This window comes from Balaenoptera physalus (assembly GCF_965194825.1).
Source record: "Balaenoptera physalus genome assembly, chromosome: 3".
Lineage (NCBI taxonomy): Eukaryota > Metazoa > Chordata > Mammalia > Artiodactyla > Balaenopteridae > Balaenoptera > Balaenoptera physalus.
The window spans coordinates 88,388,844-88,402,924 of record NC_138890.1 but is presented as its reverse complement, the minus strand read 5'-3'; the positions used below and the strand labels follow the sequence as shown (position 1 = coordinate 88,402,924).

Here is a 14,081-nt window from a genome sequence, read left to right as displayed (position 1 = left end):
GTAACTCGAATCTAATTATGACACTGGACAAAACCAACCTGAGGGACATCCTACAAAGTAAATGGCCTGTACTTTTAAAAATGTCAAAGTTATAAAAGACAAAGAAGACTGAGGAAATATTCCAGATTAAAAGAAACTAAAGAAACATGTTAACTAACATGGTGGTCTTGGATTGGACCAAAAAAAATGTCTCTAATGGCATTAGTGGGACAATTATAGACATTTGAATAGGTCTGTAGATTAGATAATAGTACTGTATCAGTGTTAATTTCCTCATTTTGACAATTTTATTATGCTATATAAGAAAATATCCTTGTTTTTATGAAATTCATTCTAGGCTATTTATGAGTAAAGAGGCATCATGTTTGCAACTTACACATAAATGCGTCAGAAAAAAAATATCATGAATATAAAGAAAGGAAAGAAAGAATGGTAACACGAATGTGGTAAATGTTAACATTTAGGGAATCTTAGAGATATATGGGAATTTTCTGTACTACTTTTGCTATTTTTCTGTAAGTCTGAAATAATTTCAAAAGAGTTTAAAAATTCTATTATTAAAGCATGGTTATATCCACAAAGAATTAATTTCTCACAATCTTATTAGGTTAATTATTACAACCCTGATTTCTTATTAGGTTAATAATTATTAAAAAATAATAATTATAACCCCAATTTCTAACCAAGAGAAAGCTTAAGTTGTTATCAAAGAATAAATAAATGGTACATTTGGGATATGTCTAAATCCAAAATCTATGTTTTCTCCACATCAACTCCTACCACACCAATCTATGAAATATTCTCTGGTTATTCTACAATATTTCTGTGACTTAATCAAAACAAATAAACAAACTTTTGATAGAGGACTTTTTCCATTTTCCTTTAAGCTAAAATAAAAAAACCAAAGGGCTTTAATTTTTTTCCTAAGCAGTGGCAAAACTGAAAAGAAAGTGTGTCAAATTTTGTCTTTAGATAAGCATTGCTGCTGTTTGTCATGGCTTTTCCTTGTAGTTGTCAAAATGACATGCTATTTTAATATGAAAATCAAACCACATTTTCACCTTATCAACACTTAGCTATTACCACATAAATTGAATAGAGTAGCACAAAAGCAAATAAGGAGGTGTTGCCATATCTAGACAAAATTCAGAACAGTAACCTTCAAAAATTTTGTCTTAAAATCAATGCTAAATTGTTTTCCATATTAAAAAAAAAAGTTCTTTGAAGCTCCCCAAATTTTGGAACAATCAGCAATGTCTCTAAAATCTTAATACAATAGCCATATCCAGAAAGATCATCAATGAATCAGAAGTTTTCAAATTTAAGCTAAATTTTGTTCAATAAAGACCTCGATTATACCTTCAAATTTTTATGTGAGGGCTTCCCTGGTGGCACAGTGGTTAAGAATCCGCCTGCCAATGCAGGGGACACGGGTTCAAGCCCTGGTCCGGGAAGATCCCACATGCCGTGGAGCAACTAAGCCCGTGCGCCACAACTACTGAGCCTGCACTCTCCGCATGCCTAGAGCCCGTGCTCCGTAACTAGAGAAGACACTGCAATGAGAAGCCTGCGCGCCACAACGAAGAGTAGCCCCCGCTTGCCACAACTAGAGAAAAGCCCACACGCAGCAACGAAGACCCAACACAGCCAAGAATAAATAAATAAAATAAATTAAGAAAAAAAAATAAAGCTGATGGGACCAATGGACTGCAAAAACAAGTGGAGAAAAAAAATTTATGTGAAACCTGTTTTGAAAGTTATTTAGAAATATATCCAATACATCGAGATCTTAAAAAATATCACACATCTCAGTAATGTCACCTCTTGTTAATCTGTCCTAAAGAAATAAACTGAAGTACAGATCAAGTTTTATAGGGGGGGAGTTTGCTGCACTATTTCAATGTGGAAATAATTAAATTTTAGTGCATCTATAGGATGGAGCACCTATATAATGGAGCGTAAAAATTATATTCATAAAATTTCAAAAATGTGCAAAAGAACAAAATTCCTCATGTAAAACCATAACTGCCTCCCAACACACATAGATGACACTAAAAAGGCAATTCTGTCACCTGCTGAGCACTGTAATGACTTTGTATAATGTCATCAGAGAAGACATCAGAATTAACAAGGAGTTCAGTAACAGGGGAATGGGCAGACATAAAAGAGGGAAGAAATGAAGGGGGTGTCAAGATCACCAAGACTAGGACTAGGTGAACCCACTGATTTTCCACAGTGTTTGGGAAGAGAGAAAATAGGTTTTGGAGGAGAATATTTAGGATGGAATTACAAATTGTTTGTGTGGCTGTGAGGAAACCCCACTTCTACTTCCACAACATGGTCAATAAGAGTCTGCTCTGAACATATAATTTTTTTCTTCCCCTGGGGAGTGAGAAAAGGAAACAGTAAGGAGGAATTCATGGAGATGCTGAGTTTCATGTCTGGAACAATCTGGAGAAGTACAAAGAAGTAACTAAACACTCAGAAAGAGAAAGTGAAGACACAAAGCAGGCCTTAAAAACATAAGTTCTAGAAACCGGCAGGGTTACCAGGGGTATGAATGAGTTTTTCTTACCTTTATTTTTCTAAATTTTCTGTAATGGAATTTTAACTGGAAAAACAAGACAAATTCTTAAAAATATATCTGTGCAGAGATGAAAACAAGAGTAGTACCAAGTCATGATTTTTCCAGAAAAAGTAACAAAAAGGGATTAGTTGGAACATTCCCTCTACATCTCAATAATTAGCTGCTTCCAGAGGGTTACTGCACACTTGAAAAATAAGTCCAAGTTTATAAACCAAAACAGTTAAATTCTGATCATTATATCATGAGCCATAACAATTCTATAATCCATTTAATTTATATGTTACTTTTATTTGAAGCTCACTGTTCTTTGTCAGCATAAAGTAAATTTAATACATTCAACATCTCTGGGAAGGTACAATTATATTTTCCATATTTTGCATATGGAGAAGGAAAACTATCGTCTTATGATTCAATCACAGGTTTTGAAATTCTTCAGGTAGTATTCATCATGGACTTTTTATTTTTAAAGGATTATACTAAGTGTTATATTAAGGAGATTGGGATACATGACATGTATTTGTTGTATAAAAAAATTTTTTTTAAAAAGCCAAATTTAAAAGTCGGAAACCTCAAACCATTAAGTGTATAAATAACTAGGATATAAGGTGAGCTTCCATAGAGCTAACGGTCAAAGAAGGAAGAGGTCACTGACTGGAGTAAGAAAGAAGTTCACGTAGGAAGCGACATCTGAAATGAGCTTTGAGGGAGAGGAAGACTGACAGATGAGAAAACAGATATTTCTTAGCTGACTGTCAGAGATTCAGTTTTCATAATTCAGAATCAAAAACAAATTCTACTCAATGATCAATTAAGGACGGTAATCACACTGTGCTACATACCTCCAGTCTACATCCAAGTCCTCACTCACACTGGAGTCATCCTCAAGGTTATTGTTACCATCCAACATGAAAGCTTCTGGCTGTGCAAATTCGTTGGCAGGCTCATTTCCTTCATCACTGCTGCTTTCATTGACTTCATTGTACTGCAACCAAGGAATTTCTCCTTCTTCCAAGGATGTCTGTTCCCTAATACAAACATTTTAATGGAAGAAAAAATATTATTTTTAAAACACATCATAAATATTTTCTTTAAAGAGTTCTATTTAGTGCAAGTAGATACTTTATTCTTTGAGTTCTAAATTCTTGGTACTTAGATGATTCTAAAAATCTGTTTTCTTTAAAATGTAAAATTATTTAAAAGGGAAGCAAATTTGTTATAGGGTCATATGTATATAGAAATAGCTCCTAATTACATAATAACCTATTTATTTGATATACATATTATCTATGTTGCTGTATTTCCTCTTTTGGAGGAGAAAAATAAGAAAAACTCATCCTAGACAATCTGAATCTTTAAGCCCTGATCTTGAGCCCTGATCTTCACAGTTAAAATAAAACCTAAGTGCTCAGCCCGGCCTACAAATCTCTACATAATACATGCTTTCTCCTCAGCCCTCTTTTCCAACTCTTCCTATGTTCCTCACCACTCTTCCCCCATCCCGCATTTACTATACTCCTACTATTCTTTCTTCTCTTGGAGCACATGGAGGTCATTCACCTTGGGGCCATTTCCTCTACCTGAAATGTACTTTCACCAGAGTTTTGCACAGCCTCTTTCCTTGGTTTTCAGAGTAAATGTCACTTCTTTCAGGGAAGCCTGTCTTGACCACTCATTTTAAGTAGACCACCAGTCACTGACTCTATGTCATTCTTCTTGTTTTCATTACAGAACTTACTTTTACTTATCATTTTCTTATTTGTTTACTGTTAGTCATTCTCCCACTAGAAAATAAGCTCACAGAAACAGGGACAGAGAAATCAATAAAGAAAATAAGAAAGATGAAAGAAGTATTTCAAAACTATAAGGAAAAGGATCACTCGATAAATGATATTGAGACAACTGGGTATCCACCTGGAAGGAGTTAAATCTCTATGTCATTATTTAGCCTTAAATAAATTCCGGATCTACTTTTAAAAAATGCATGTCCATCCTCAACACCACTAAACAAAAAAAGTACTAGAAGAATCAGGAGAGATATTTTTACAAAAATCTCAGTGTCATTTTAAACATTATGCAAAACCTTGAAGCCAAAGATAAACAGATTGTTAAATTTCACAACATACACATTAAAGAAAACACTTACAGAAAAGTCAAAACACCAAAAATCTGGACACAAAGACCAAATTGAGAAATATTAATAATTATAATATATAAGAAAAAAAAGGTATTTCAAGGCTGCAATGAACATTTATAAATAAATTATACTGGTAGGATTTTCTTTTTCATTTTATTTAACAAAAAAATACCTTTTACTATATTAAAAGGAGGTTAAATATTATAGTCTTGGTAAAGTTTAATTTTAGTTTGGGTTTTAAGATGAGAAATAATGTTATACAACAATTTATGTATTTCAACTTGAAGAACAACTCTAATTAGAATTCTATTCATTATAATGTGCAAATTTAACTTGGATAAAAATACTTATGAAAGAGATGCAGATAATGCCCACATACAAGAATCAACACATTTTAAATACAAAGAAACAGTATCTCTTTGTATAGCTAAATTCATAAATGTTTCTTTAATTTCAGATCCTAAACTACACTTCAGAATAACACATTTATAAGATTTAGTCTCGTAAAATCAGAGAAATTAGCATAACAAAATGTGCTTATTTTGTTAAATTTTTAATGTCTAATACATAAAGATAGTAGATGCTTTCTTTTTGTGCATAATAATTAGGTCCAATGAAAAATTAAGCCTCAAATGGTGTTAAAATACAAAATCAAACTAAAAATTCCTAAGCAGCACATCTCTCTTCACACCTTTATGAGAGTACTTGCCACACTGTACTGTAACTCTTCTGGTGACTCACTTGTCTTCTCCTAGACTAGGAACCTCTCAAGGGCATACAATGTTGTCTCTCATCATTGTAGCCTCACTTCCTGTAACAAGTGCTTGACACATCATAGGTACTCTCTCTCTGTGTTGCAAATGTAATAATAAATCCTTGAAAAATAATCTTTTAAAAGTTGAATAATTTAGAGATAAAGTCCAGAATAGTCCTTGGAAATGCCTGGTATTTCTAATGTTATTTCTAAATACATTTCTGTTTCCTATTATACAGCCATCAAAATGACTCTGTTACTCTGTACTTCAGATACATAACATAAAACTCAAATACACTGGTAAAAATGATTCAGTATAAGAAGTAAACATTAATTTATGAGTTTTTTTAAATTCAAAGAAGAAAACTAAAATAAGAAATAATTCTGAATCAATAAACAATAATGTCATTAATACTCTTTTACTATATAAACAATTCTTGGCTACATATTTTGCTTAAACATTTGATTGTCTTTCACGACTCATTATAACACAGTTACAGAAACAGAAAATAAGTGCTGTGTAGCATATGCTTTCAACATGTTACATAAAGTTCATTCACCATTTAACACAAAACCTACCAGGCTAGAAGAGTAGCCATGTGCTGGGCCAGAGTTGGCTTGATAGTATAACAAAAGGAATTTTGATCTTTTTTTAAACAAAAAAAAGAGATTCTGAACAATAGGGTCAAGAGTATCTTTTATTTTGTGTAGCTAACAAGAGAAACAAATATCCCCATGGGAATGTAAGTATATAATGTAAGTTTAGATGCTTAAAAAATCTTGAAAACATTTCAGCAATCTCTGTTTTCTTCCTCCCTATATATATATATACACATATGCCCATACCACACACACACCATATGTAACACATTCACAAAAATTTAGACCTCCAAGTCCCTTTCTTCATTTTGGTAATTCAAAAATCAACAAAATGTCATTACAATGTTACACAGTAATTTATGAGACTTAAAAAGACATATTATCTAATCATACCTCCAAATGGTCAAGTCTAAAAAAGTAACCCAGTAGATGGAAGATGCAGAAGCCCTACCGCCACTACTACCAACGTCACAAGTATTTCACCTGGGAAGGGAAATTGCCAATCTGTTCTTTCCTTTTGAGCAATTTCAGCACAGTTTGGAGGAAATGAATGCTGCTGCCGTAACAGGAAGACAAAAATGCCCCATCAGGTATCTGCACAACCTACTTCCAGTGAAAATCCTAGAAGACCACCCACATGATATTCTCTTAATTACAGGCTATACTGTTACTTCAAAGCTTCAGATAAATAGACTGCTGCTCCCTTTATGATTTATGCTTCATGATTAAAGATCTCTATTCTTCAATAACAGAAACTAAATTTAATAACATTACTGGAATAGCAATATTAAAAGTATTAAGATATACCAATAAACTAATACTATTTGGGTATCTTAAAGAAATTTTCATTAAAAAGTTTTAAAATATGCTATTATATAATCTTGCATCATAGAATTTCCTGAGAAATGAAGAAAATGAAAGGCAGACAAATCAACTTAAATCCCTGAAAACACTAACTACTCTGATTTTACAAATCTGAGTGGCTTCCTTTAGCTAATAAAATCAGCAATTTGAGTATCCATTAAAAACAGCACAGAATATTAAATCTTCAGGTTAATACCAACATTTTAAAGGGCTAAGGCTTTCATAAAATAATATAGCTATATTATAAGAAATTTATTTTATAAAATTCTGGAGAGAATAAACATTCCTAGTTAAATGGTATTTAACTAACCGGTTTTCATTTTATAACTCAAGACACACATACATTTAAGTACTTGCTAAGCTTTAGATATAAGCTCTTTTTTTTTTAAAATTACACTATACTAGGTCTGCTTTATTTATTTATTTATGGCTGTGTTGGATCTTCGTTTCTGTGCGAGGGCTTCCTCTAGTTGTGGCAAGCGGGGGCCACTCTTCATCACAGTGCGCAGGCCTCTCACTATCGCGGCCTCTCTTGTTGCGGAGCACAGGCTCCAGACGCGCAGGCTCAGTAATTGTGGCTCACGGGCCCATTTGCTCCATGGCATGTGGGATCTTCCCAGACCAGGGCTCGAACCCGTGTCCCCTGCATTGGCAGGCAGATTCTCAACCACTGCGCCACCAGGGAAGCCCTAAGCTCATTTTTAATAATTCTAATTGTATAGCAAATGTTTAAGATTTCTAATCCCTATCGTGGAGGTAAAGTACAGAGGAAAGTAAATGAAATTTGACTTAAGAGTTAAAAAAGCCTAAAGGGAATTACAGCTTACAAAATCAAGGGTACACTGTTGCAAATCCTTTGCATGGATTCCACGGCATCCAGTTGCAAAGATGGATTCCCAGCATTTAATTTGAAGAATTGTTTCTTTATTCTAATATATTTAGCATTGATTAATAGAAAAATTTTATTATTAAACTTTTACTAAAAAATGTTAAGAGTATTTACATTAAAAGTTTGTAAAGTCACCAGAACAGCTGGAAAAGCCTAAAGAAAAATACAAAAGTGTGATGTCTCAAATTTAACTTTAAATTCAAAAACATAAATCTCAAATGGACACTTAATACTGTCCAGCAATTACTAAGTGTCTACCTAGGAAGTTTGTTGCCTGGTTCTCTGAAAGCCCATTTCCCACCTTTTTCTTCTTAAATTTCACCTTCCTATCCTCCCCATCTCTCAACATCTAGTAACAATGAGAATACTGAAGTCACTCGAGACTCATCTTTTCTTCCCAGCAGCAAATCCACAGACTCACCTACACTTGTACCTACCTGTTACTTTCCCACTAGTTACAATGGAGGAGTCTCTGCTCCTATAGACCCTCTCCCTGAGCTCTGGATCCCTTCTCATCTTCTCATCTTCTCAAGAACTTTATCTTTGCTATAATTATCAGTTAGTTACTTTCTTCTTGAACATTCTACAAGCAAACAATCATGCTTGTAGGTTTTTAGGGGTGAGAACAACACTTTTCTAGGCCCCAAATCCACCTGTAATCCCTCCACTTTAGTAAAGAATTGGGTATCTCCATTTTCTCACCTTCAATTCCCTTTATTTTTTAATTCCTTTTTTTTCAAATGCAAAATATATACAATCTATTTTAGTTATAAAGCATACTATACTGAACATTCATAAACCCACCACCTAAGCCAGGAACTAGAATGTTACCACTGACTAGCATATACCTTGTTTTCTACACTTTTCCTATCCCCTTGGCCTGACCACAGAGCAAAGTACTATCTTGTTGATGCTGTTGTCATTCCACTGACTTTTTCTTTTTTTAAATATTTATTCATTTTTTTTGGCCGTGTCAGGTCTTGGTTGCAGCACGCGGGATCTTTTGTTGTGGCACATGGGCTCTCTAGTTGTGGTGTGCTGGGTTAGCTGCCCTGTGGCATGTGGGATCCTAGTTCCCCAACCAGGGAAGTCCCTCTATTGCTATTTTTCTTTTTCAATTTTTAAAAATATTTATTATTATTATTTTTTAAATTTTTGGCTGCATTGGGTCTTCGTTGCTGTGCACGCGGGCTTTCTCTAGTTGCAGCGAGCAGGGGCCACTCTTCATTGCAGTGCACGGGCTTCTCATTGTGGTGGCTTCTCTTGTTGCAGAGCAGGGGCTTCAGGCGTGAGGGCCTCAGTTGTGGCACGTGGGCTCAGTAGTTGTGGCTCGCTGGCTCTAGAGCGCAGGCTCAGCAGTTGCAGCGCACGGGCCCAGCTGCTCCACGGCTCATGGGATCCTCCTGGACCAGGGATTGAACCCGTGTCCCCTGCACTGGCAGGCGGATTCTGCACCACTGTGCCACCAGGGAAGCCCCACCTCCATTGCTTTTTGAAAGATGTTTTCACTATTTTTGCATACTTAAACAAGATATTTACTACTGCTTGTTTTTAAGCTTTATGAAATAGGTATCATGCACATTTTCCCAGGAATGCTTGTTCTCACTCAACATTCTACCTGTAAGGTTCATCCATGTTTTTGCACATAGCTGTGGCTCATTCATTACCATTGCTGTGTAATACTCCATGTACGAATATGCCACTAATTTTTCTCTTATTAATTCTTGGGTAATATCCACCTCAACAAGCAGTGTGTAAGAATTGATTTATATCCTCCAAAACACCTGACATTGTCATATTTCTTAATATTTGCTAATCTGATGGGTGGGCAAAAGATGATACCTCCTCGTAATCTTAATGTACACTCCCCTGATTACTAATGATCTAAGTAAGAATCTTTTGATATTTTTATTCACCATTAATATTTCCTCTTCATTGAATTACCTGCTCAATGTTTTGATGATTTTGCAATCAGACTGTAAGTTTTTCTTACTGATGTCTAGGAGTTCTTTATACATTCTGCACATTAAGACTTTATACTATAAATATATTTTCCTAGTTTGGTTCTTTCCTTTTCGGTCTCTTCCTTTACATCTTCTTTTATTTTTCTGCCTTTTATTATTCTCCCATCCTGCCATGCTAATACTTCCCCCCGCAATGGCTACAGAAATGGTGCAACTTGTCTTGCTCCTGATCTTAAGGGGGAATTTTTTTTAATGCTTCCTTATTGAAATGATTTCTATTTTTTTTTTAGATAGTTTTTATGAGGGCAAGGAAATTCTGTTCTGATCTTAGGTTCTGAATTTTTATCATAAGAAGGCACTGAACATTACTAAGTGATTTCTTCCCTTGCATCTACAGAATTTATCATATGAATTTTCTCCTGTATTTTGCTAATGATTTGGTGATGACATTTACAGGTATTCAATGTGAAACTACTTTTGCGTATCTGGAATAAACTCAGATTGGTAACTGAGTTTTATCTGTTAAAAATAATACACTTACAAATTCAGATTTCTAATAATTCTGTTTAAGATTTTGATGTGTATTTTAATGAACGAAATACGTTTATAATTTTCTTCACAAACTCTTTTGGTATTAGGGTTGTATTGGTCTTATTTGAATGACTTGGAGAAATAGTTCTTTTTCCATTCTCTTGAAAGGTAGTGTGATACGATCCTTGAAAGTTTAGTTTAAGAGAATTCAGCTCTAAAATCACCTGGATCAGTTTTTTTCTCCATGGGAAGATTTTAAACCACTGATTATGTATCTGTAATAGTTATCATATTATTTAGGTTTCCTATTTCTTCTTGAGTGAGTTTTGGTGAATTCTATTTTTCTAGGAATTTGTCAACTTCTTCTAAGTTTTCAAATTTACTGGTAAAAAGTTCATAGTTAACTCTTTTTAAAAAGTCTATACACACTTTATTGTGTTTGCAGCTGTGTCCACTTTTGTATTTCAGTATTATTTATTTGTGTCATCTTTATTTTCCTGTTCACTATCAAGTAGAATGTCTCTTTTTCTTAATCTTTTCAAAGTATCAGCTTCTGATTTCTTTGATTCCATCGTAACTGTTTTCTGATTTATTGATTTTTGTTCTTATCGTCCCTAATTCTAATTATCTCCTTAGTTTCTTTGTTGATTCTAATATTCCTTTCTTATTTTTTAAGTTAAATGCATAGCTACTCCATTTTCAGCTTTTGTTCTTTTCTAACATAAGCATTTATAAAGATAAATTTCCCTTTAAATATCAATTTCATTGCAATTCCACAGATTTTGATTGGTGGTATTTCCATTATCATTGAGTTGGTGAGCATTTTAAACTTCTAGTATGATTTCTTCTTTGTCCTACTGCTTTTTTAAAAGGATGGATAATTTAAAATGCATGGAGGGTTTTATATACATATAAAGTATATTTATATATTAAGAATTTATATTTGTATTATTTATTTCTAAATTAATTGCACTGTGGTCAGAGAAAATGGTCTCCAGGATATTGATTCTTTGAAATGTGTTAACCTGTACTTTGCAGTCTAGTACATGTTCAGTTTTTGTGTTTGTGTATTCCACAGCATGCAGTGTTCATTAAAGCATACTTAAGTTGTTCAAATCTGCAATTAATTTTTTATATCCATGAATTATTAATTGAGAAAGGTATTTAAAAATTTTCTAATATGACAGAAAATCTGTCAATATTCTCTAGTTTGGTTAAATTTTGATGTATATATTTTAAGTCTGTGCATTCAAGTTTAAAACTGCTACATTTTACTAGTAAATTGGACTTACTACATAGTGACCTTCACTCTCCCCATTAATGCTTTTTCTGTCTTTAAGTCTAAATTGCTAATGTTAGTATAATTAGTCCATTTTCTTTTGGTTAGTGTTTCCCTGAAATATCATTTTCTGCCCTTTTACTTTCAATCTTTCTGTATATTAATGCTTTAAGTGTGTCTTTTGTAAACAGCATTTAACTTTAAAAAAATCCAACTGATTTGTAGCTTTTCTTTCACAAGCAGAGAGTAAGCAATTTATATTTATTACAGGACTTTTTCTTACATCCTGCTTTTTTCATCTCTATTTTTCTTCCCTTTTTTATGCTTTTTCTTCCTTTTTATTTTTTTACTGTTATTTGGATTGACTTTAAATGTTATTTTTCCATGTCTTAAATTCCTTTTTTCCTCTTCTACTGGTTTCCAATACATATACTCTGTATTTATTCTTGTAGTTGTTACCCTTGAAATTTTACCATACAAATTTAACTTATGTCAACAGTTAACTTTCAGACCTCTCCCAAACTATACACTTCAACTCTGATCTTCCCCCATCATCTTCTCCCATCAACTGAAATACTACTGCTGTCCAGCATTTTAGTTCTGTCCCCCTCACCACTTGACTTCTATTTTTTTTTAAATCAAATTACCGGTTTTATTATTGTGGGATATCAATGCAAGTAGCTGATGATTTTCAAATGTGTTTCTGTTTATACATATACCTGTACATCTAACTACAATTCAGGATACTTTCCTTAAACTTGTAAGTTAAATATCCAAGTGCCTCCTGCCATCTACAATGCATGTCTAACTGGCACTTAAAATTTCAAAAAGGAGTTCCTACTTCCCAGTCCTCTCCTCAGGCTTCCTCATCTCAGTCAACAACATTAATATCTACCCAATGCTCCAACCAAAAAACCTAGGCATAACTGATTTCTCCCTCATATCACACCCAATCTTTCCTAACATTTATAACTCAAAAATATTCTCAAACCTTTTTAAATTCTCACTACCATCCCCTCACAGCCTAATCCACTCTCATCCTCTTTTTCACTTTAGTCCCTTTCCAATTCGATCTCCACAAAGCTGTTAGAGTGATCTTTTAAAAATGTGTGTCAAATCAGTTAATTCCCCACTTAAAATTTCACTGCTCTCTGAATAAATTCCAGATGCTACATGTCCTGCATAGTCTGGTTCCTGCCAACTTCATCTCATATTACTATTCTTTCCACTCATCTGCTTCAGCCCCACTACCTTCTTACATGCCAAGCCCTTTCCTTTTCAGTACCTCTGCTCTCATCTTTCTTTTTGCCTAGAAAGCTCTCCTTCAACTAACTGCTAATTCTCATCTTTTAGACATCAGCTCAAAAGTCAATTCCTAAGAGAAGTCCTCCCTGATCACTTTAATTAATGTAAGCCCCTGTCAGTTTACTTTATCACATTAGTGTTCTATTCCCTTCACAGTAATTACCAGTTTGTAATTTATCATATTTGTATCTTGTTTATTACCTGCCTCTCCCACCATAATGTAAACTTCATGGGAGAATCTTATTTGTCTTGTGCACTGATATAATCCCAGGATCCAGTACCATGCTTGGCACATACTATATGCTCAATAAATATTTGTTGCATGAATAGTTACTATCACAAATTACATATGAAAAATTTAATAAAACTTAGTAAACTAACTAACAGTGATTAGAGATGATCAAACATAAAGTTAGGAAGAGGAAAAAAATGCCACCTCAACCTACCACTATCAAAACTAATTATGTTCTTACATTTCTTTCTTTACAAATTTTCTAATATGCTTTATTTCCGGAGTTTCTTACAGAAGTAATCTGAAACTGGAAATTTATACTTTTTGAGAAGTAAAAATTTTAATGTCCAAGTTGAAATAGTTTTTTCCTAAGAAAACATATTTACCAAAATAGGTCCCTTGAGAGAGTAAATTAGAACCAATTATCATAGAAAAAAAATTTAATTATCAAAGAAATACTCCCTCGTAACAAAACACCAAGCCTAGAAGGTTTCACAAGCAAATACTAACAGCCTTTAAAGGAATAAATAGCTATTTAAACACCAAAAGATACACACACACACACACACACACACACACACACACAGAGAATATATATATATATATGGTCTTTTAGCAAAGCGAGTATCAAACTTATCAAGAAAAAAAATTTAAAAAAACACAAAACCCAAACAGAACACAGCTAGAGACAATTCATACTTACAGGTCTCAATATAAAAATCCTATGTAAAATATTAGCAAACAGAATCTAGCAGCTCATTAAAACAACAATAAACCATGACTATGTGATCATGTTGGGTTAATTAAATAGAAGTAAGAGTGGTTGAATATTAGGAAATCTAGTAACAAAATAATTGCTCATGACCATTAGGCCAAAAGTAAAAAATCATTATATCATTTCCATTGGTGCTAACAAGAGTTTAATAAAATTCAACAAACATT

The 14,081-nt window shown here is 33.5% G+C and overlaps 1 protein-coding gene across 3 annotated transcripts in view; it reads right to left on the bottom strand.

Moving 5' to 3' along the window:
• Positions 1 to 14,081, bottom strand: part of PJA2 (praja ring finger ubiquitin ligase 2) — a 78,150-nt gene that overhangs the window by 21,917 nt on the left and 42,152 nt on the right. For all 3 annotated transcript variants that reach the window (XM_082455772.1, XM_082455770.1, XM_082455771.1), the window contains exon 6: positions 3,427 to 3,612. In XM_082455772.1, the coding sequence (XP_082311898.1) occupies positions 3,427 to 3,612 (186 nt within the window). The remainder of the gene's footprint in view (positions 1 to 3,426; positions 3,613 to 14,081) is intronic.